Below are 23290 nucleotides of genomic sequence, written 5' to 3' on the forward strand. Positions count from 1 at the left end.
TAGGAGTCCATGGACCCCAGATTGGGAACCCCTGATCTATACGTTTGGCCCCAGCACTCCAAAGATGCACACAGACGTATTACAAAGTAAAATTGTGGTAAAACTGCGAAGCTTATTCTTATGCTTGAGAAGATACATGGGTAGTTTATCAATATGCTTTGCAGCTTTTCCACAATTTTATCTTTCAAGTTGTCTGATTGTACCAATAGCGTTTTTCTCTGAATGCCATTGGATTGTAGAGTAGTGTGCATTGTGATATTTCTGCGTGTTGCGAATTGTAGAGCGTTGTGTTATTACAGTGTCTCCGAAAGAATTTGGATTGCAAACAAATCCTGTTTAATTTATAGCTGCATCTTAAGTGCTGTTGCATTTATATTTTCTGTGCAGCCTGTACCATTTCTCACTCGTTCCGCTCTTTGGAACATTGTCTTGAGTGCTGGAGATTGTGGGGAACTCTGTAATCATCTTTGGCACTGTTAAATTGCACAGAGCGATATCAATGGTAGACTATTAGCACCCCCTACAGTGCAGTATATCTTCTGGATCTTGGCAAAATACAAGAGAGCATTTAAGTTTTTAATTTGAGGTGACGAACCTAACTGCAATAGTGAGAAATGAAATATTTTTCATGGTTTGGGTGTAGTTGACGAGGTTGGTTTTTATTTTCCATCCTTTTACCCTCTTGGCTTTTCAGGGACATTTAGGAGTCAACCGTATAATTGGGCCTGAAGTCCCAAGTAGACCAAACCAGATAAACTTAACAGATGTCCTTTATAGTAGGCATTGGTGAGTCATGCAACAAATGCAAAATACTGCAGGAACTCAGCATGCCAAGCTGCATCCATGGAAAAGAGTGCAGTCGACGTTTTGGGCTGAGACCCTTCATCAGGGCTCATGAAGGGTTTCAGCCCGAAACATTGACTGTACTCTTTTCCATTGACGCTGCCTTATCTGCTAAGTTTCTCCAGCATTTTGCATGTGTTGCTAAAATTTCCAGCATCTGCAGATTTTCTCTTGTTTGTGATTAGAGAGTTATCTTGTAAGAATTTGGCTGTGTTTGTGGTCATCATTTCAAAGACTAGCTGTTATTTTCCTCAAATTCCAGATTATTAATTGAATGTAAATCCCACAGCTACCATTGTGGAAATTGGAACTTATTCTGGAAATTCCAACCATCTGGACTACTAATCAGTTGCATCACCATTTCTACTGTAATCTGGATTACCCATTCCTCACTCTACTGTTCCTTGTAAATCCCACCTGCTATATCATCCTCTCCATAATACACCCTCCGCCATTTCCCTCTCCCATGTTGTGCCTATCCTGTTGTACCACTCTGGCTGATGTTTGTAGTTCCAGCATTCTGCTGCCCATTCCCTGATAATACTCTGTACCTCTTATTGACTGTTGAACAGTAAACCAAAGCTTATCTTTGTCCAGATAGGGGTCTATAATATCCTACTTTACATGACAACCAAACATGGACAATTGTAGAACAGGTCCACAGGTTAAAGTCCTGAACTGGAGCAGGACCAGCTTGGGGAGCATTAGACTGGACTTTATTTAATGGCAAAGGAACTGTTGGCAAGCGGGAGGCTCTTAAAAGGGTCACATCATGAGCTGAAGGTCAGCGTGTACCTGTTAGGATGGAGGGCAGACAAAGCCAAGTTCAATGAACCCTGACTGACGAGAGAAATTGAGGCTCTGGTCAGGAAATAGAAGGAAGCGTTAATTATTTTTAGGCAGCTGGGTACAAATGAATTCCTCACTGAATGTTTTTAAAGTTTTAAGTGCAGGCTTAAGGGGGAAATCTGGAAGACAAAAAGAGGATTGAGATGGATTTGGCAGGCAGGGTTAATATTTCAAAGGTTTCAAAGATATATTTAATGTCAGAGAAATGTATACAATATACATCCTGAAATTCTTTTTCTTTGCAACCATCCACAAGAACAGAGGAGTGCCCCAAAGAATGAATGACAGTTAATTGTTAGAACCCCAAGGCCTCCCAGCTCTCCCCACCCACACATAAGCAGCAGCAAAGCAACGATCCCCCCTCCTCCACCAGCAAAAAAAAGTATTGGCACCCACCACCGAGCACTCAAGCGTGCAGCAAAGCATCAATAAAGACACAGACTTGCAGTACCCCAAAGACTACTCATTCACCTGGTAATTTGACGTACCACAGGCTCTCTCTCTCTCCCCCAATAAGGGAAAAAGTGGTGTCCCCATTTCACAGCATGAGGGGAGACATAACAAGCAACTCACTGATTTATGATGTTAAAAGTCTGTTGCGTCGCTTTTTCCGAGCTCTGTGCCCAAAGAACTCAGGTCTCTGGGCACAAAGCCAGCAGCTAGTTTGCTGCTTTTGATCTTCCGTCTCCCACGACACACTGACTTCTTGTGGAGACACCAGCCTCGAGTCCACCTGCCTCTAGAGCCACGGAATCCCAGAACCCTGAAGGCTTGCTAGTTTTCTAAGCCGCGTCCTTGGTATATCAAATAGCGGCCAGTCATGAGACCCCGAGAGCAGAATGTATTCTTGCAAAGGACCGATGTCAGTGTGTAACTCCAGGTCAGGGTCTTCAAGAGAACCCTGAAAGGGAAAATAAAGATATTAAAGATAGAAAAAGAGCTGTTTCTGAAGCAAAGGATTTGCCATTAGGCACCATCATCATTCTTCAGTTATATTAATAGTAAAAGGGTGACTAGAGAGAGACTAGGTCCTCTTAGCGCCCCCTATTTGTGGAAGCACTGGAGATGACTGAGGTTCTTAATGACTATTTTGTTTTGGTGTTACTAAGGAGAATGTCATGGATGCCAAAGAAATGAGGGTAAAAGTAATGAGGTTTTGGAACATGTGCATATTATGAGGAAGGAGGTATTTGCATCCTTGAAATGCATTAAGATGGGTAAGGGCTGAACAAGTGCACCCTTGTACCTCATGGAAGAAATTGCAGAAGCACTTGCTGATATATTTGCTTTAACATTAGCCACTTGTTAAGTTCCAGAAGACTGGGGCGTGGCAATAATGTAGTTCCATTGTTTAAGGGTGGCAATGACAGAACAGGGACCTACAAGCATGACTTCAGTTATAGGGAAGTTACTGGAGGAAGCTCTGAAGGATAAAGTCTGCCATCACTTTTGATAGTGGAGACCTAATCAGATATAATCAGCGTGGTTCTGTATGTGGGAGATCATGTCTAATAAAGCTTTTGGAATTTTCTGAAGAGGTAACTAAGGGGATAGATGAAGGTAGAAGAGTGAATGGAGTATATATGAACTTTAGTGAGACTAATGACAAGGTCATGCATGGTAAGCTGATCTGGAAAGTTGGGTTGCATGGGATTTTGGGGGAGCTAGCACAGTGGATTCAGAATTGGCTTGGTGATAGGAAGCAGAGTGAAATAGTTGAGAGTCAATTCTCCAAATGGAGGCCTGTGACTAGTGGGATGCCCCAGAGGTCAGTTTTCAGATCTCTGTTATTCTTATTTATGTAAATAATTTGGATGTGAATGACCAAGTTTGGTGATGAGGTCTTGTTGGCAGCGAAGCAGTTTGCAATGATTTACAAACGGGTCTTGATCAGTTGGCAACTGGATTTCGACTTAGATAAGTGTGAGATAAAGAGGGTTGTGGAACAGAGGGGACTTGGGAGTGGATGTGCGCAGTTCGCTGCAAGTGAGCTGTAGAATAGATGGTGAAGAAGATATTTAACATGCTGCTCTTCGTCAGGTGGGGACATCGAGTTTAGGAGTAGGGACATTTGTTGCAGTTAAGTCACTGGTGAGACTGCACTTGGACTGTTGCACACAGTTTTGGTCATCCTGTTAAAGGAAAGACATTGTCGAGTTGATAGGGTGCAGAAGAGATTTACCAGGATATTGCCTGGGCTAAGGGGCCTGAGATATAGGGAGAGGTTAGCCCTACCGGATCTCTTATTCCTTGGAGTGTAGGAACATGAGGGATATCCTCTTAAAAGTTCATAAAATCTTGAGGGGTGTGGATAAGGTGGATGGTTATAGTCCTTTCCTATGGGTTGTGGAAGGGCACAGATACAAGATTAGAAGGGAGGTATTTAAAAGTAACCTGAGAGGTAACCTTGATACATAGAAAGTAGTGAGTACCTGAAGTGAGCTGCCAGAGGAGGTGGTGGAGGCAGGTACATTCGCATCATTTATAAGACCCTTGGGTAAGCACATAGAGAGAAGGTGGTTGGAGAGTTATGGGCTTGAATTGGGGCAACTGAGCCTAACAGCAAGAATGCTGTGGGTCAGTCGGGCCGTGCTGATTACTCTGTGACGAATGAAATCCTGGTGTCGGGGAAAGCATGCAGAAACAATTAGTCTTAGCTTTGTCCAAAATCATGCGTTTGTCTCTTTCTTCCTGCAGGCCAAATTTGCTATTCAGAGAGGTGCCACCGCAGTGATCTTCGATGTAACTGATGATGCAAGTGCTGTAGCTCAGGTAAGGATGATGTCCAGCCTTATTGTTCTTAACAGCAAGAGAACTGCGAGACCTACGAGCACTTTAGAGCAAAGGAAATGTTTCATGAAAGCCCTGCTCCCTTTATTGTGGCAGGTGTAATGAATTCAAATACATCACTTTGCACCAGCAACGATGTTGGATATAATGTCCTAGTTGTCTATTTTATCTGTGTGAGATGTTTTCAGTTGTGACGCTCAGGCAGGAATGGCCGTCCTGCTAACATCTCAAGTGCTTAACCGGGAGTGCTCGGTCTGTGTATGTAACCGTTTAGAACAGACAATGACTTTGTAGGTTGGTGAATAATAAAACTAATGAGCATAATTGCTGAGACAGAGACAGGCAGCTTATCTGAAAAACATGAGAGTGAAATGAGCAACAAGGAGGTTTCTTTAGTTTTCTTTAGATTGCTTTAGTCAAACTGGAAAATGTGACTAGTTCAAAGAAAGCCACAATCTTGATTCAGAGATAGAAAATAAATAGGATTAGAATAATCATCTGTTCATTAAAAGGGATTTTGTTGCAGTTAGTTCAGAGAAGAATGTTAGCTAATCCAATAGTCACACCCAAACATACAATTTCTATCATCTAGAAGAGTGGTTTCCAAGGTAGGCGATATTGATGGTGGGAGTTTCTAGGGGCCAATAAAGATAAAAGGTATATGGTGGGGGGGAACAAGGGGGGCAGTTGAGAAATTATAGGCTTAATTTAAGAATTTAATTATATATTATTAGCATTTAATCTTCAGTGTCTTGTCATTGATTACAATGGTCACCTCATCTCTTGCTAACCCACCATTCTCTTAGTCTTTACTCAAAAGCGCATTAATAGTTATTGAAGAGCAATGTGACATTTCTGTATTTGACATATCATGAGAAATCTGGACGGAAAAAATTGTGTCATTTGCTGGCCCAGACCACACATTATTGCTGTTCACTCCTTTGTACAGTGTTAGCTAGTACAAGTCCAGTACTCTAATCACGCAATGACGCAATTCGGGTATGGCAATTCGAGAATTAGGGTATGGCATTCAATGGGGTAAAGTCCAGAATCTGCCCTTTTCAATTATCTTTACCTTATTTCTCTAGCCCACGGCCCAACTGAAATAACACCACTGCCCCACTTTATGTACCTTCAGGCAGAGTCAGGTTTTGCCTGAGCTATAATGACATCATAAATGTCCACTTTTTCGATCATCATCCGTGAGGTTGGACTTAAAAGGTAGCTGATTGAATGTGGTCATTGCCATATAACAAGAATGGCAGGAGCAGACTAAACAAAAAAGAAAGCGTGGACAGTATAGTGTGGAGTATCTGAAATAATGGATTTATACCAGCACCAAGCAACCAACAACAGCCAATGTGTCTGTGGGGTGAAGAAGTTTTTTTCAAATGAAGCAACAAAACTATCCAGGCTCCTTGAATATTTGAAGAAAATACACTCTGATAAAGCAAACAAAAACTTGGCTTATTTTCAGTCACTTTGTGAAAACTTTCAGAAATGGAAAACACTTCAAAACGCTTTGCCAGTGATTCAAAATAAAACAGTGATGGTGTCTGTGCTTCATACAACATCTCATTGCTCTTTGCTAAATCTGGAAAGTCCTGTACAATTGGAGAAGAACTGAGTACTGTTTTGCATAAGTCACCAGACAAAATAATTAAAATAATTCTGCTTAGCAACATCTCTGTTCAAAGACGAATAGGTGAAATATCTGAAAATATGGAAGACACATTGTGCAACATACTTAGATCAAGTAAGTTTAGATTCTGTGTAGCTGGATGAATCAACGTTGCCAGGCAACAAATCTTTGCTTCTTGGTTATATCCACCTCATAAAAAATGAAAGCATAGTTCAGGAGTTGTTATTTGCAAGGGAACTTGAAACCCTTGCAAGGTGAAGTCAATATTTTGGGTTGTTGAGCAATTTTTCAAAGAGAAGGACATTCTACTCACTAGCATCTTTTCTTGTACAACAGATGGGACACCATCAATGACAGGACACCTCCATGGGGTGATTACTTTCCTGAAATCAGCTTTATCTAACACATCTACCATTCTCTGTGTGATTCACGGACAACATCTTGTCACAAAAATCCTGTGATAAACTGCACAAATCATTAAATACTGTTATCACAGCGGTAAATAAAATCAAGCCCCATGCTCTCAAATCTCAACTATTTCAAGAGCTTTGCATTGAGAATGATGAGCAGTTTGAATGCTTCATGTTGTGCACTGAAGTCAGATGGCTCTCAAAAAGGAACTGCCTGAGATGCGTTTATGAGCTTTTTGAAACTGTGATAAATTCTTTGAAGACTCAAATGCTGCATTCAGAAATCAGCTGAAGAATATCAGGCATGACGTTGCTTATTTGTCAGAATTATTTACAAAGTTTAATGAAATCAATCTTCAATTAAGAAGAAATTATGTGAATCTTATGAATGACAAATCAGTGTTCTCCCATTTCTGTTCAAGTTAACCTTATATTGGCCATTTCAATCTTTTCCAATTTCCAAGTCTCTCTGAGATGGAAGTGAAAGAAAGAATGCCAGACTATGATGATCTTCAAGTATACTGTTCCCACTTGGGTGAGCTGCATAAAGACATGTCAGAGTCATTTCAGGATCCTCTCTCGATACAAGTGCAGATGGGTAATAAATCCATTCCTGAACACATGTAATGAGGAATTAACAGGAAGGGTGGAGGAGGAACTGAGCTCACTACAAAATGACTTTGAGCTGAAGGTCAAGGTGTTCTTTATTGCCTTTCCAACATAATGTTTAGTGGAGCACAGTTTCAGCGCAGTCGCCCAACTTCTTTCAAAGCAATGAAACAGACTACAGGTTACTGAATGTGTGTATCTAGGACTCCTTATGAGTGATATTCAGCTTGATGTTGAGTAGCAGATATCACTGCACCAAGCTCATCTATCCATTAAAAGGTGAAAAAGCACTGAATTAGTGAATAGTTGGACTACTAATGTACAGTCTAAAATTGTTGATGAAAATTGTTTTTACTGTAATAAAGAATTTTATTTGTAGCTTTAAATAGCTTTAAATTCAATATTTTTTGCAATTATTTGTCACATCTTTTGTTTTCACTGTGCATCATAAATCAAAATTCTTCATAGTTTTTATGTAAAGGCTGGAAAGGGAGAGGGGGACTCTTGGGATTTGGTCTGGTAACCCAAAAACATTTAGGAGCCACTGATCTTGAAGAACAAGAGCAACAGGCTTGTAGGAAACACAGAGCTTCACGTTCAACATAGATGGATATTCTGTTATTATTGTCCAGTAAAAATCCTGGCATTACCTAGCTAATATATGGGAGTACCTCTGACTCTATCAAAACGCCTACCACCCTTTTGAAGCTAATTAAGAGGGAAAGTTGTAGCAGCCGCCACATATCAAGAAAGAATAAATATAACAAATACACAGTTTTCACATCTCTTTAAACAGAGAGGCATTTCTTCAACACTACACTGAACAGTTAGTTTGGATTATGGCCTCAGTCAAAACAGGATAATTATAACTCATTGTATCTCTTTTTACTTCTCAACAAAAATGATCATCAAGTATTGAACCTTTTGGGCTATAGTAGGCTGTACATCTGTTGACAAGTAATATATAATTTTCTTTGGTATATAATTTCTGCGCTCAGCTGGTTACTGCATAAGAAATTTTTTCTTTGCTCTGGATGTTGTTCTGTAAAAGTAATAGGTCACAAAATGATATTCTTCAAGGATTATCCATTCTTTTACTCTTGAATATTGATATATGTACTTGAACAAACAGAAAGGAGTTTTCTTCAATTTGGTGAATTGAAATCATTAAGATGACTTTAGCCCAGTGATTTCCAGCAGGAGGCGGGGCAGTTATGTGTCCTAAGGGGGAGTTAGAGGAGGGGGGTGCATTCAAGATTCTTAGGAGGGGGGCGGTAAGCGCTGCCCTAACTTAAGGCATGAGACCTGACCAACTGTTAGTAGAGCAGGCACGTCCAAAAAAAAGGATGAGGCACTGGAACACGCAGGTGGTGAATACTACCCATCACAACGAGTTTGAAGCTCGGCTTACACCTGCAGTTACTGAAGAAGGATTTTTAGAATCGATTCAAGGATTTGAGCAATCTGGAAATTCCGGACTGGGTAATTAACCCATTTCTTTGCAAGGTGAAAGAACAACAAGAGAGCTTACAAGAAGAAATTATCATAATTCAGAATAATGAAGAAACAAAAATAGGTTTCATAAATGTCAGCTTTTGCAGTAGTTGGCTACACTGTCATATGAAGTTTTGTGGTCTTTGCATTTCCATCCTCCTACCTTGCTAAAAGAGGCTTCAGTGCAGTGAACCACATACTCACCAAAAAACAGAAACCACTTGGACATTGGCATGGGGACTTAAAACTTTTGCTGTCACAACTTCAACCAGATATTTCAATCCTTGCTAAAAATCATCAAGCTCAAGGATCACATTGAACTCGAAGCTGATGTACAGGTACTGTGTAAGCTAGGTTTAAAGACAAATAAAAATTTAAAGCAGAATCATTTTTATCAGGTTAGCATATAGTAGATATGTTTTTACACTATGGGGTCAGCGGAAAGTATATTGTGCCTGAGAGGGGCGCTGACAAGTATGAAGGTGCTTTGGGGGACATTGGGCTAAAAAAGGCTGGAAAACACTGCTTTAGCCTAACAGGAGATTATGATTAGTTCGAAGCAAACCACAACTTTGATTCAGAGATAGAAAATAAATAGGATTAGAATAATCATCTGTTCATCAAAAGAGATTTTGTTGAGGTTATTTGGCAATTTCCGGTGTGGCAAGGACAAAACAGACAAATAATTCATAAATAATTTTAACGTAACAATAATGTTCACAGTAGATGTACAGTATAATTTTCTATAATACAAAACTGATTTCTCCACCCAGGCTGAGAATTGAAATGCTAGACGCTGCAGGTCGTCTGGTTGATGGTAAATTTGGTACAAACTATTCAGGCACATGACTTTCAGATGAGAAACTAAAATTAATCTGAATTCAGGACTTCACGCTACATCCAGAATCTGACATAAAAGGAAAAGCGACGGAAAGGAACAGTAGAGTTTCTTTTTAATGGCCAACAACACAGTCCTTTGTCTAAATTTAAATTATACATATCCTTTAATCTCTTCTGTCTCCAAGACCTTGTCTAACTCCTTTTAGCTTGGATCAAAGTCCTGATCTCCCAACTGATTTCCATATAGCAGTAGATCATTCAATCTATCATTTTTGTGCCAGCTCTCAGAGTATCTCACCAGCCTTAATCCCCACTTATTTGCTTGTAACCTGTTCTGTCTCGCATGCCCACAAATTCCCCCTCCCTATCCTAAATTCCTATCCTCTGCTGCACTTAGTAGCTTGGTAATTAAACTGCCTTGAGTATGTAAAGAACATTGACCAATTGGCTCTAATGAACTGTTTCTATAGATTCTGTGTAATGACTGATTGCACTTTTCTATAACTGTTGAGCAGTAAATTCTGCACTGTTTTTTGCTAATAGGATGTTTAAATACCAGCTCTGATACTTGAACCTGTCACTAAAGTGGAGAAGTTTCCCAGGTCAATATTGTGAAATAAGTGAGTTAGGGTAATAGAACTGAGTAATCAACATGGTATTAAATTACTGCTGAACCTTGTAAAGCTATAGAAGCAGCTATGTGTTCAGTATATTCTTTATCTCACTATCTCATGTTCTGGTTATTAATTGCTATTTATTTATATCTGCATTTGCACAGTTTGTTGTCTTCTGCACTCTATTTAATCTTTCATTGATCCTGCTGTAGTTACTATTCTATAGATTTGTTGAGTATGCCTGCAGGAAAATGAATCACAGGATTGTATGTGGTGACATATATGTACTATGATAATAAGATTTACTTTGAGCTTTAATATTGGAACAGATCATCAGTGATGTATAGGGTTTGCAAAATTGAATGTTAAATGCTAAGGACAGAGGTTTACTGTGGAAGCCAGAGAAATTATTAATAATGAGCAAAGGAAAATGTTATCACATTAGTTTGGAAAATGCATTGAATCTCTGTTGGGTACCTGCACCCTCAGTAAAACCATCATTGAAGATGACCCAATTCCAGCTAGCATACATAAGGGTTTAATGCTAATTTAATTCTCCAGGTCCTTTGATTTCCATCCACAGTCCAAAGATATACCGGTTAGTAAGTTAATTGGTCATTGTAAATTGTCACATGATTAGGCTAAGATTAAATTGGGGTTTGTTGGGCAGTGCAGCTCGAAGGGTGGACTGTATCCACGTTGTATCTCAATGAATAAATAATCCCAATATTAAGAATGAATGGCCAAGATGAACAGAGAAATGCTGTGTAATAGTGTTAGTGATAAAATAACAAGTTGCCTATTGTGTAAGCATTGATTCTGTATATAGAAGCCAGTGAAATTTATTTAAAATTAAACATTTGGTATGGTATACAGCTTCTCTTTTGCTGCCTCCAAAAATTTGCATCAACCAAATCTGTAATGATGGAGCTTTACCTGTTTCATGCGCTGGTAGTGGAATTGCTGTAACCTCTCCTGCGTTGTATTCTAAGCGAGATGAGTAAATGAAGCTATATAATATAAATTTATTGCAATTGGAAATGATACTGTACTTTTGTACCATATACCCCTTACAAGCTCTGGCGCCTTTTTTGCTTCTGAATCCTTTTCAAGGGTAGTAAGAATTGCAAAGCCTGAAAAGGACTGCTATCCCTTGTTTGATGAGGTCCTCACGTGATGTTGTGTAGTTGTAATTAATGTTGGTATCAGGAGCCATTCTTAAGCCCTCCTGTGAAATAATCCTTCATGTGACTTCTTCCTATTCATAGCTAAAACAGAATCCAGAAGATCTGTTGGCTCGTCCCGTTATCCTGATCCAAGGCCTGGATGCTGCCCAGCTGATGAATGTCATCAACACCAATGGTGAAGCAGTGGTCAGGATTCATGTTAAGAATGATGTGGTGGGTCGGGTAAGTCTTGTTTCAAAACCTAAACCTCAGTAACTCCTTCAGAAAATGTTGTTAAAGCAGGAAGCTGCTATTTCTCCATTCTTGATGCATCTTCTAGTCTCCTCAAACAGCAGTATTGCCCCCATAGTCTCCTCGGTGCAGGATATCTTATTTTACAATTGGACATAAAAAGCATTTAGGGAATTTAATCAAAATTCATATTCAGCTGTTTTCACAGTGATCCCAAAGATGGGCGGGGGAGATGTACAGGTGGGAATGAGGGGACGCTATATAACTTGATTAAAAGCTTTAACTGAAAGATTTGATTTTAAGCATCTTGAGTCAAGTAATGGTTTTACAGAACTAATTATAGGACAACTGACATGTAGACGGACATTTCCTGGGGTCTCTGTACATGCAGTCTCAAAATAACTCCTTGTTAATTATGTTTTTCAATAGAAAGTCTAAAAGCTAAATAAATCTGGAAGCGAGTTTAAGGTAGGAAATGTGACTGCACTTAAAGCTAAACAAAAACCCTTCTCTATTGAACCTGCTGAGAGTGTTTCCTGAAACCCTATCCATTTATCGAGAAGAATAATAGTAGCTGCCTGACAACAAGCTCCATGGGCTGCTAAGATTCCAAATTTAGGACTGAACAAACCCATATCCCAAGTATTCACGTTGGCTTGTGGAGTTTCCAGCTTATAATGTGTTAAGTGTAAACAGGCAGAGCTGTTAACATCATCTTTAGATGTGATCTACGTAATTCATCAATCTCTCATCAAATCTTTTAAGAGAACCAAGATGTGTTGTAGCATTGATCGTTGTGAACTGCTTTTAAGTGGAACATGTCTTCAGCTGCCAACAGTTCACCCAGTTCCTGGTCTGGTGGTATTTCTACTAGAAACACATGGATTAGGAGACTTCTTGTTCTCACAAGAATTCTAAAACGTTGTAAAATGTATTAAAAAAATACGACTAGCCACTTTAATAATGATTAACCAGTATTGGGTGCAGAAATCTGAAGAAGACAAACAAGTCTCCTTTCCAACTATCAGTCCCACTATCCCTCAGTGTCCTTCAATTCCTCCTCTCAGAAAGAGATTTAATTTTCTCAAAAGTGCCACCTCAATGACACTTCCATGGTGGCTTATGTTTGAGCTTATATTCCCTGTTTCAGCAAAGTCGCCACTCCAATTAGTACTTGTGTTTTAAGCTTTCTGTGGTCATTAAGTGTAATCCTTCTCAATGTCTGCTCCATTTCTCCGTGTGGAGCCTGTACAAACATATGTTATTCTTAATCTGGAACCCTGGTATGTAAACTGTTCACCACCTTGAAAAATGCACCTGCAGCAATTTTGACAATTCAGTCCATAATCTTTTAACTGGGGAATTGAACGTAATTTTGAACCTTTTTATAGTTTAAATTTATAGATCCACAGCTTGTACCCCATTCACATAGCACTTGGCTTCAATTTCCTGCTGGTTATTGGAAGCTTAGAGTCCCTTGATGGAGCTTGTGCTGGTAGTTCGTTCCACACTCTCCTGACCCTCATTTCCCTTAAACTTTTCACCTTTCACCCTTAACCCATGACCTCTATTGTAGTCTCACTCAACCTCAGTGGAAAAAGCCTGCTTGCATTTACCCTATCTATACCCTCATTATTTTGTATGAAGAAGAAAGCCCTTAACTCCGAGTGGAGTCATCAGGACGATGTCATGATGGCGTTTTTTAGCAGGCTTTCTTATTTTTATGAGGCTGAGTTGCTAGGTCAACGCTCAACCCAGCATGGATGGAAAGCGTGCAAGGGAGCCGGCTGGATTCAAACTCAGGAGCCTTCACTCCGAAGTCCGGCGCTAATGCCACTACACCACCAGCCGGCCCATTATTTTGTATACTTCTATCAAATCTCTTCTCAACCTTCTACGTTTTAAGGTAACCTATTCAATCTTATAACTCCGGTCATCCAGACACAACCAACAACATCCTTGTAAATTTTCTCTGTATTCTTTCAATATTAGTTACATCTTTTCTGTAGCTCAATAACCAAAACTGTACATAATACTCCAAATTCGGCCCCACTATCATCTTATACAACTTCAACATAACATCCCATCACCTGTACTCAGTACATTGATTTATGAAGGCCAATGTGCCAAGAGCTTTCTTTACGACCCTGACACCAGTTTCAACAAATCATGGACATGTATGCCCTGATCCCTTTGCTCTGTTGTTCAGTTTGCAACACCTACCCTAGTTCGTCCTTCCAAAGTGCAACACCTCGCACTTATCTGAATTAAATTCCATTTACAATTCTTCAGCCCATTTTTCCAGCTGATTCAGATCCCTCTGCAGGCCATGACAGCCTTCCTCGCTGTCCACTACACCCCTAATCTTGGTGTCATCCACAAATTTGCTGATCCAGATTGTTAATATAGACAATAAATAACAGTGGACCCAGCACCAATCCCAACGGCACTCCACTAGTCACAGGCCTCCAGTCAGAGAGACAACCATCTACTACCACTCTCTGGGGAGAAGGCAGGAGATTGGGACTGAGAGGAAAAATGGATCAGCCGTGATAAAATGGTGGAGAAGACTCAACAGGCCAAGTGGCCTAATTCTGCTCCTATATCTTATGGTCTTACGGCTTCTTCCACAAAGCCAATATCTAATCCAATTTATGACCTCATCTTGAATGCCGAGCGACCGAACTTTCTTGACCAACTTCCCATACGGGACCTTGTTAAATGCCTTGCTAAAGTCTATGTAGATATCCACTGCCTTACTTTCATCAACTTTCCTGGTAAATTCCTTGAAAAATCCTATAAAATTGGATAGATATCATATAGCACACATGAAGCCACACTGACTATCCTTAATCAGTCCATATCTATCCAAATACTTATATATCCAGTCCCTGAGAATACTTTCCAATAACTTTTCCACTATTGATGTTAGATTCACTGGACTATAATTTCCTGCTTTACACTTAGAGCTTTTCTTAAACAGCGGAATAACGTTGGCTATCCTCCAATCCTCTGGTACCTCTCCTATCCCTAACAATGATTTAAATATCTCTGCTAGGGCCCCAGCAATTTCTGCACTTTCCCCCCTCCCCCTGTAAGGTACACCTTGTTAGGCCCTGAGTACTTATTCACCCTGATTTGTCTCAGCACAGCAAACACCTCCTCCTCTAGAATATGTTTAGGTTTCATGAAGCAGATGGCACTTTGCCTCACTTCTGTAGACTCTGTCTCCATCTCCTGAGTAAATACAGATGCAAAAAAATTATATAAGATCTTTCTGCGTCTCTTTTGGCTCCAGACATGGATTACCATTCTGATCTTCCAGAGGACAAATTTTGTTCCTTGCAATCCTTTTGCTCTTAATATATGTAAAATCCCTTACGATTCTCCTTCATCTTGTCTGCTAAGGAACTTCATGCCTTCTGTTAGCCCTCCTGTTTTCTTTCTTAAGTTTTCTCTTGCATTTTTATACTCCATAATTACCTTATTTGTTCCTGCCTGCCGATACCTGCTATGCCTATGCCTTTTTTTTCTTAACTGGGACCTCAATATCTTTTGAAAATCAACATTTCCTACATGTGTTATTTTTACTTTTCATTCTGACAAACACATATAAGCCTTGTACTCTCAAATTTTCACTTTTGGCCTCCCACTTACCAAATGCATCTTTGCCAAAAACAGCCTGTCCCAATCCAGATAATTTCTGATACCATCAAAATTGGCCTTTCTCCAATTTAGAATCTCAACCCACTGAACAACCCTATCTTTTTGCATATTTACTTTGAAACTAATGGCATTGTGATCACTCAATACAAAGTATTCCCCTACACAAACTTCCGTCACCTGCCCTGTCTCATTCCCTAATAGCAGATCAAATATCACACACATTCTCTTTGGGTCTTCTATGTACTGATTAAGGAAACTTTTGTGAATATATTTGAGAAACTCTATCCTATCTAGTCCTTTTACAGTATGGGATTCCCAGTCAGTATCTGGAAAGTTAGAATCACCTATTATAACATCTTATGTTTCTTGCAACAGTCTGCAATCTCTACAAATTTGTTCCTCTAAATCCCTCGGACTATTAACTGTAATGTTTCACAGAAGCAAAGCCCTGATATAATGGGTATCTTTTCCTAAAATATAACAACGATGAAGATGGCTGATCATTATTTTGAAGTTGAGCTATCACATTTTTCTGAATTTCCCCTTGTTGTAATACATACAAAAATGTAGTCACTTGTCCAATAGTGTAAAATTACAAAGGTTGTGATTGCTCAGAGAGCTACAAAACAATCACCTCAAAGTTCAAAGTAAGTTTTATTATCAAAGTACATATGTGTCACCATATACATCTCTGAGATTCAGTTTCTTGAGGGCACTTACAGCAAGTCTATAGAATAGTAACTATAACAGGTTCAATGAAAAATAAACCAAAGTGCAAAGACAACTAAGTGTACAAATGCAGATGTAAATAAATAGCAATAAATAATGAGAACATGAGGTTAAGAAGTCCTTGAAAGTGAGATAATTGATTGTGGGAACCAATTCACCCTCCTGAAGGCAGCTGCAGAGGCTGAGATCCTAGGATCATCAAGGGATGCGGGAGTTTGTGATGGTTCCACCATGTTCTGATAGTCAAAGCGAGCATAAAAGGCATTGAGCTCATCTAGAAGTAAAGCCCTGCTGTTTCCCCTATCGCTTGATTTAACTTTGTAAGAGGTGAAAACCTTCACGCCCCGCCACAGCTGTTGAGCATCCTTCGTTGATTCAAGTTTCACTACTGTCCACAGCAGATTGTGTATACTGTCATGTATTATCATGTCAGATAGTGTTTACTATCATGCTGAGTTTCTCCACTTCACACCAATTTGCTTTACTTGGCGTTCCTCCGCAAAGTAACAGAAGTTTGCTACGCTTAAGGTTTTGTTCACTACCCTAAAGTGGAGCAAATATGATTTCTGTGCAACCTGCTTTGACGTTGTTCAGTAAGATGAGTCCAGGGATGATTTCTAGTGTAGTTGCCAGCTGTATGTTGTGTTGTTGTTACATCAAAAGTACAGGAAAGTTTTGTATTTTTCAATCAGTAATAATTTTTCGTTTTCTCTTCTCTCTACAGCCAGCCTACGATGTGGGAATCTTAATGACTCTGGTTGTTGCTTTCTCAGTTGTTGTCATGATCCTGGCAGTGAGAATCAAGTGCAAGCAGAATCAAACTCGGGTGAGAGCAGCTCTGCATTGTAGTTGTCCTGACTAACAGTTTTCTTTGGATTTTCACCATTGTGTTTCTGTACTTATCATCCCTTGGGTTTCTGTTCTGATGTTATCATCCTGACAAAGTCAGCTTGTTCCTGGTGGACCTGGCATTAAAGGCATATTGCAGATGAAGTCTCTGCAATAATTTAGCCACACATGTTACAACTGTACAGTCCAAAATATGCAATAAACTACATCAAGGCTTTGGATTTGGTAATCCTTGTTGGTGCTAGGAATATGGAAAACTGCTTAAGAATACTGCTTACTGTAGAATATGACCATAAGACCACAGGTATCAGGAAAATTAGCTGGTATTTGAGTAAGCTGAACAGTATTCCTATATTAGGAATGGGTCTTAAATCTGACCATGGTCAAATGGAACTAATTCTGGCACCTCCCCGATTGCAATCACTGCACTATCTGCAGCCTTACATTTTACTGTCTAGATTTTATGCTCTGGACTTGCATTAGGCAAGTCCATTGACATTTTGCCTAAGCCTAAATGTTTAACCAAGGACACTGTCCATTATGGCAGGGGGGAAGCCACGGTTCAAGAAGGAGGACATCTTTGGGCCGCCTGTGTGGACATCCTCAAGACTGAAGCAGACAAAATAGAGACAGTGGGACGAGAAGAGTATAGTGGAGTTATAACTGGAGACAAGATGGGAGGAAGTGTTGTCAGGGTAGCTGTGGGAAATAATTCTGAATTCATGTTGGATATTTGTCAAAGAATAAGAGGAGATCTAGAAAGAAGGTTGAAGTCAGAGATGTGAAGGTCAGAGTAGGGTGAATGTTGGCAGAAAATTAATGAAATATTTGAGTGTAGTAGTAAATGTACTAGAAATAGAGTTGAGGTTTGAGGGGGGTCAGAGGCAAAGTAGGAAAGAAATCAGAACTGATTCTCCTAACGCACAAAATGCTTCAGCCCAAACAAGTTGCCATAACTACATTGTTGATGTAAAGAAAGTGAGTGTTGAAAGAGAAGTTGCTCATTCTCAGTGTAAAAACTTCTTTCCCACTTTTGATGAAGGGTCTTCAATTAGAAATGTTAACTGTTTCTCTTTCCACGGATGCTGATTGGCTTGCTGAGTGTTTCCAGCATCTTGTCGTTTTATTTCAAAGTTTTCTTTATTTCCATTTGCTGTTTTAGGCCATCACAGCTTGTTGTAGAGGATGCTTTCGTGCCTAAGGCAGAGAATGAAAGGCTTAATATCTTCTGTAAACTTTTGCACACTAATTGTAAGTTACCTGCTCCCTTCCCAGAATTCCTTGCAGCAGCAGACAATCAATGCAATCAGCCGTCTGGCCACACGCCGTTATCGATCACGGTGCCGCCCTCTGGGTCACGAGCGTCAGAGCAGCCAGGACTCCCAGGCCAGCAGCATGTCCGAGCCCGTGTGCGCCATATGTCTGGAGGAGTTTGCTGATGGGCAGGTGAGAAGAATTGGCAGCAGCTTTCACGTCGCTTATGCGGGGGCGGAAGCGTTCATGACTTTCCTGTAACCTCTTGCAGAGAGGGTGGATGATGATCTTGATTGCAAAAGGTTTCATCAACAAACAGTTTTACCCCGGACTGGTTCTGAGTTTTGTTTTTATTTTTCTGTTTCTACACAGTTCAGCATAGTTTCAACTTTTGGGTTGGCCTTGTGCAGACTATCTTCATTTAGTAAGTGTTAAATAGAGTCGCAGAGTAACACAGTGTAGAGCAAGACTTTGGTCCCTATCAATCCCATTTGCCCACATTTGGCCTATATCCCTAACTCTCCTATCCATGTACCTGTCCAAATATCATTATTGGTCCCATCTCATCTGCCTCTAGCAGCTCATTCTATAGGTACCCAACCCCCTTTGCATGAAGTTGCCCACAAAGTCTCTTTTAAATCCTCCCTTCTCACCTTAGAGCTATGCTTTCTAGTTTTGGGTTCCCTTCTGGGACCAAGACAGTGTGCATTCTCCTAGTCTGTGCTCTTCAAGGGTTATACTCCTCTGTAAGGTTGCTGGATTCAGGTAGAAGGTCCCAAGCTCATTCTTAGAGGTGGAAGAGATCCAGAGTTCTTCTGCTGGGCTGGGTTGAAGCCTTAGTAAGTCCTTGGAGATCCATTTCTTTAATTGTAGCTCCACCTGCTGCATGGCATAAAAATACATAGTGCTTCAACTTGCTTGGATCTTTTTCATACAAAATAATCAAGTGTTTTTCACACATTATGAATGATATTGGTATCATAATATGAAGTGTTTAAATGCTGTTGTCCCCACACTGGATGTTTGCTAATGTGTTACTATCGATTTTTCTTTGTAGGATCTACGGATCATATCATGTTTCCATGAATTTCACAAGGAATGTGTGGATCCTTGGCTGCTTCAACATCGCACCTGCCCTCTCTGCATGTACAACATCATTGGTAATTGTGCAATTGAAGTTCACATGAAGCTGGTGTAGGGAGAACTAAATATGTGGGGTTTTACATTGTTAGATACTGCAGTAATTTTCTAGAATTAAATAATCTGATTCCAATAGGCAAGTGGTATACACCTCCCTGAAGGCAGTGACTTCCGGCAGATGTGACTATCAACTACAGGGCTTATTGAGTTCCTATTCTCCAGGGAGATCTTTTCATTCTGAGCTATACTCAGGCAATGTGTGTGATTCCAGCCTACTGACCAGTAGTGCAATAATAAGCCAATGAGATGATTTTTTTGTAAACAAACCCAGTAACTTTTACTAGTGTCCAATTCTCTAGTGCCACTGCCGCTGTCAAAACTTAGCCCTTTTTTTAAATGGAATTGTAGAAAATGCTTAAGTGGCAACACTTGGAGATGCTGCCTTCCCGAAGTGCTAAGCGCATCTCCCTATTGCACTGGGGTATGAGACCTTCGGCTACCCTCACCTGGTTTAGCCCGCCCGTCAAAGCGGTAAACCAGGGTGTGGCCACTGTCACATGCAGACATCTACCTGGAGCTGCAGGTGAGAGTCAAATGTCCAGCGGGAACCAAAGGTGAGTGAGCTGCCCTGGAATGGACACAACAAGCCCCTTGACCAGAGGCACTACCCCTCCCTGGACACCCCATACACCCAAGTACTTAATAATAAAAGCTAAATAAGTTACAGATGTTGAGTGAAAATCAAAAAAAAAACTGCAGATGCTTGAAATATAAAAATGCGGCTTGGGGTGTCAGAAACAGAAAATGCTGGAAACACTCAGCAGATCAAGCAGCATCTGTGGAAAGGGAAACAGAGTTAATATTTCAGGTCAAAGCCTTGAGATACCCTGAAAGTCCTCTCTCTCTACTGATGCTGCCTCAGTGTTTTCAGCATTTTCCGTTTTCATCCTAGACAGTCAATTGTGATTCATTGTATCCTGCAACATCCTGAAGAGACCAAATCCAGCCACCTGCTTTCACATGTACAATCTGCAAGGGTTACACAACATGTTCAGTTGCAGTTACAGATCCGACGACCCGTGAAGATTAAGGCCTGATCTCATACTGCTCACTGTGTCGTCATATACAGCCCTTAGAGAACTGGCAATGTGTTTGAAGGTCGAGTGAAATGTCGAGTGTCACTTGACACTAATATTGCAATCTTCGATTGTTTTCAGAAGGAAGTTCAACTGTTGCACAGCCAGAGGTTCGTGACCAAGCTACGCCAGGCGCTCAAGTGAACCAGCGAATCCACCTGTTCCGACGCTATCCTGGCCATGCCCACCTTCACAGACCAACCACTGCCATTCCCTCCAGAGCTCCTCATCTGAACAACGCCAGAGCTCCAGGGATGCTGGCTCCCCCCTCCGGTCATTACATTGTTAGGCCGGAAGTCTACCCCGTGGGGTTTAACACTATGCAGTACGTAGCCACCAGGCCAGGGCATCCTCCGGCCCTGCACAGGTGTGCCTATCGTCACGGTGAAGGCCAGGGAGCGCCCTACCGGCACCAGAGACCCTTCATGGTGCGGAAAGGTCCGCCCTGGCTGGATAGGCCTCACCACGGACCGTTTCTGCATAAGCCCTGCAGGCAGCAGCAGCTTCCAGTATGCAGCGCACCGCTGTCCTCGCACAAGTCCAGCTGTACTCCCTTGCGCTCACAGCTCGCCGGCAGCCATGACAACCGCAGCCTCTCAGGGGACAGCTTTGGTATCAACTGTTCGGTGCGCAGTGGATACCTGGCAGATAGCCCAGGTAGCGACTCCAGCTCGGGTCCTTGCCACTACTCCTCGAGTGACTCCACACTGGACTGCACTGATGTAAGCAACCGCTGTATTTACGGGAGCCAGTCAACTTTCCGCAGCTCACTGAGCAGCGAGTACGATCCCCTTGTGTACTGTGGGGCAAGTGACGAGAGCATAAAGGCTTCATCCTTTGAGGAGTCGAGGCCCAGGTCGGTGGACTCAACCGGTGGTCCTCAGGACAACCACGTACTTAATCACACCCACTACCACCATCATCGGCACCACCACTACAGCAAAGCTCACCCACGTCCGAAAGATGAGTATTGTAGGAACACGTCACAAAGACAGGAAGGTGAGCTGCTGGAGGACTATGTGGGCGACTTCCAGCACTGCCAGCATCAGGCGGAGTTTACCTGTCAATCCCAGTGCAGCCCGCATCCTGCCCAGTGCCCCTGCTTGGAGCAGAGCTTGTTGCTTCCCCCCGGACTTTGCCTCCCCGAGGCCTCGCTGCAAAAAGTGGACGCGGAGAGGGACAAGAGCAAAGTGGCGTGCGCCAAACCCAACCCAGTGCCTTCAGTAGCTAAGTCGAACCAGAGCAGCAGGAGGAGGAGGAAGAGGAGGAAAAGCAGCTTCCAGGTGGAGCCTCCTGTAGTTTACTTCCATCAGGACTGTGATGCCCTGGAGGACTGCAGGGTGCACGTTCACTATGGCAACAGTGGGAGCCCGTGCCACCCTCCGGGCATCCAGCCGTCTGTGCCAATCCCTTTAGTTCTCAACAGCGGAGCCTCCGGTGAGTGGCGTTTCCCGTTCTGCGAGTGCCCGAACCCCCGCTGTCAGCAGCCACTGCCTCACGTTCACTCTGAGTCCATGTTGGCCGGCAAGCCGCACAGCAGCAGCGTGGACCAAGGCCACCCATTTCAAGATAGCTGTTGCAAAAGTCACTGTGATACAGAACCAGTTCAAGACCAGTCCTTCTACTGCCAGACATTCCCCAACAACACAGGTGCGTAAAGCAAAGCTGGAAGTATTTTTGGGGCCTGAGAAATTTAGAGCTTATCTTTTTCTTTTGTATTGCCGGTGGCAGTTTGAGAAGAGTTTTGTCCCAGAGTAACGCAGCATGGTTCCCTGTGGAAAATCAGTGAGGGTGACCAGAACGTCACATTGTCGTGAAGGGAGAAGGAAGTATAAGGAGTTTGTTATATTATTTAGGTGCCTGACTTGAAGATCTGTCTTGTATGCGCTGCCCTAATCAGCGATGATGCATGCAGCCGTTTGTAATTAGGTTTTATCCCCCTTTCAAAGTGGGTGGGGTTTGGCTTTTATTGCAGCATGGCATCCGAGGGAGCATTCCTGCAGCTTATCGAAAGTCCATGTGAGGGAAATAGCGAAAGAAACCTACCCCCTGATGCTGTTCTGCAGTTAGTTGCCTGGGAGGGGGGGGTGGGTGGAGGGGGTGTTTTTCTGGGGAGCAGAGAATGCCCTGGTTCCAAGGGTGTGTTGGGGCCACTGACACTGTCACTACCAGGTAAATATTGACATGGTACAAATGATTAACTTATTAATCCGTGAAGACCTTGCCACTGCAGGCACGTAGGAATTTCCCAACAGAACCCTGACACGTTGTTGTATGCGGACACTGATGCAGTGTATCTAGATTTCAGATTTTCAGTCAGTTTGCTTTTAATCAGGATTAGCCTAGGGTTCCAGCACAGCAGAAGATTATATCCTTATTACAAATTTTGCAATCATTCTGCTTATCCTTAAGGGTTCAGAACTATGGTTACACGCTTAGCTGAGTTTGCATGCCCTTTGATCAGGAGTGTTGTTTTGCCATCCAGTATCAAGTTATATAACCCAGAGGTCATAACAGTATGATTGTGTGTTCCACAAAACCACTTGCCGTGTGTCTGGAAGATAGACTGATGAGTAGTCTAACTTTAACTTGCCCATTTTTTTGTCCCCCCTCAATGTGGCTGCATATGGTTCACTATTCAACCATTGATTCCGACCTTCCTTCTGATCTTCGTAGCAATAATCAGCTCATTCCCAATCCAAACACTGTCTTACCCCACTGCCTACACTTTGTAGATTGCTTCGTGCTCCAGCTTTGATCAGCAAATGAAACCAACCTATGTTTAAGTTTGCCAAGTACTGCTTCCATTTAAAGATGATTTGGTATCGAGAGTTTTCCCAGTTCTGTTCATCATTCAGTTTAGTACCAAGCTAAAAATCTAACACAATATTTAAAATATCTCTGTTTAGTAGGTATCGATATTTCAATTACCAATAGTCCATTCTCTAGAAATATATTGTGAGTGCTTCACACAAATAGAAGTGTTGGTCTAGTGGAAGAGTGCAGT

The 23290-nt window shown here is 41.6% G+C and overlaps 1 protein-coding gene across 2 annotated transcripts in view; it reads left to right on the forward strand.

Moving 5' to 3' along the window:
• LOC140187709 (E3 ubiquitin-protein ligase RNF43) overlaps positions 1-23290 on the forward strand; it is a 219970-nt gene that overhangs the window by 194594 nt on the left and 2086 nt on the right. Inside the window, exons 3-8 of one of the 2 annotated variants that reach the window (XM_072243273.1) lie at positions 4390-4464; positions 11360-11500; positions 16629-16730; positions 18029-18199; positions 19065-19167; positions 20365-21933. In XM_072243273.1, coding sequence (XP_072099374.1) covers positions 4390-4464; positions 11360-11500; positions 16629-16730; positions 18029-18199; positions 19065-19167; positions 20365-21933 — 2161 coding nt within the window. The remainder of the gene's footprint in view (positions 1-4389; positions 4465-11359; positions 11501-16628; positions 16731-18028; positions 18200-19064; positions 19168-20364; positions 21934-23290) is intronic. The other variant, XM_072243274.1, reaches the window with a different exon arrangement.

The sequence above is a fragment of the Mobula birostris genome, chromosome 25 (assembly GCF_030028105.1).
Source record: "Mobula birostris isolate sMobBir1 chromosome 25, sMobBir1.hap1, whole genome shotgun sequence".
In the NCBI taxonomy this organism is placed as follows: Eukaryota; Metazoa; Chordata; class Chondrichthyes; order Myliobatiformes; family Myliobatidae; genus Mobula; species Mobula birostris.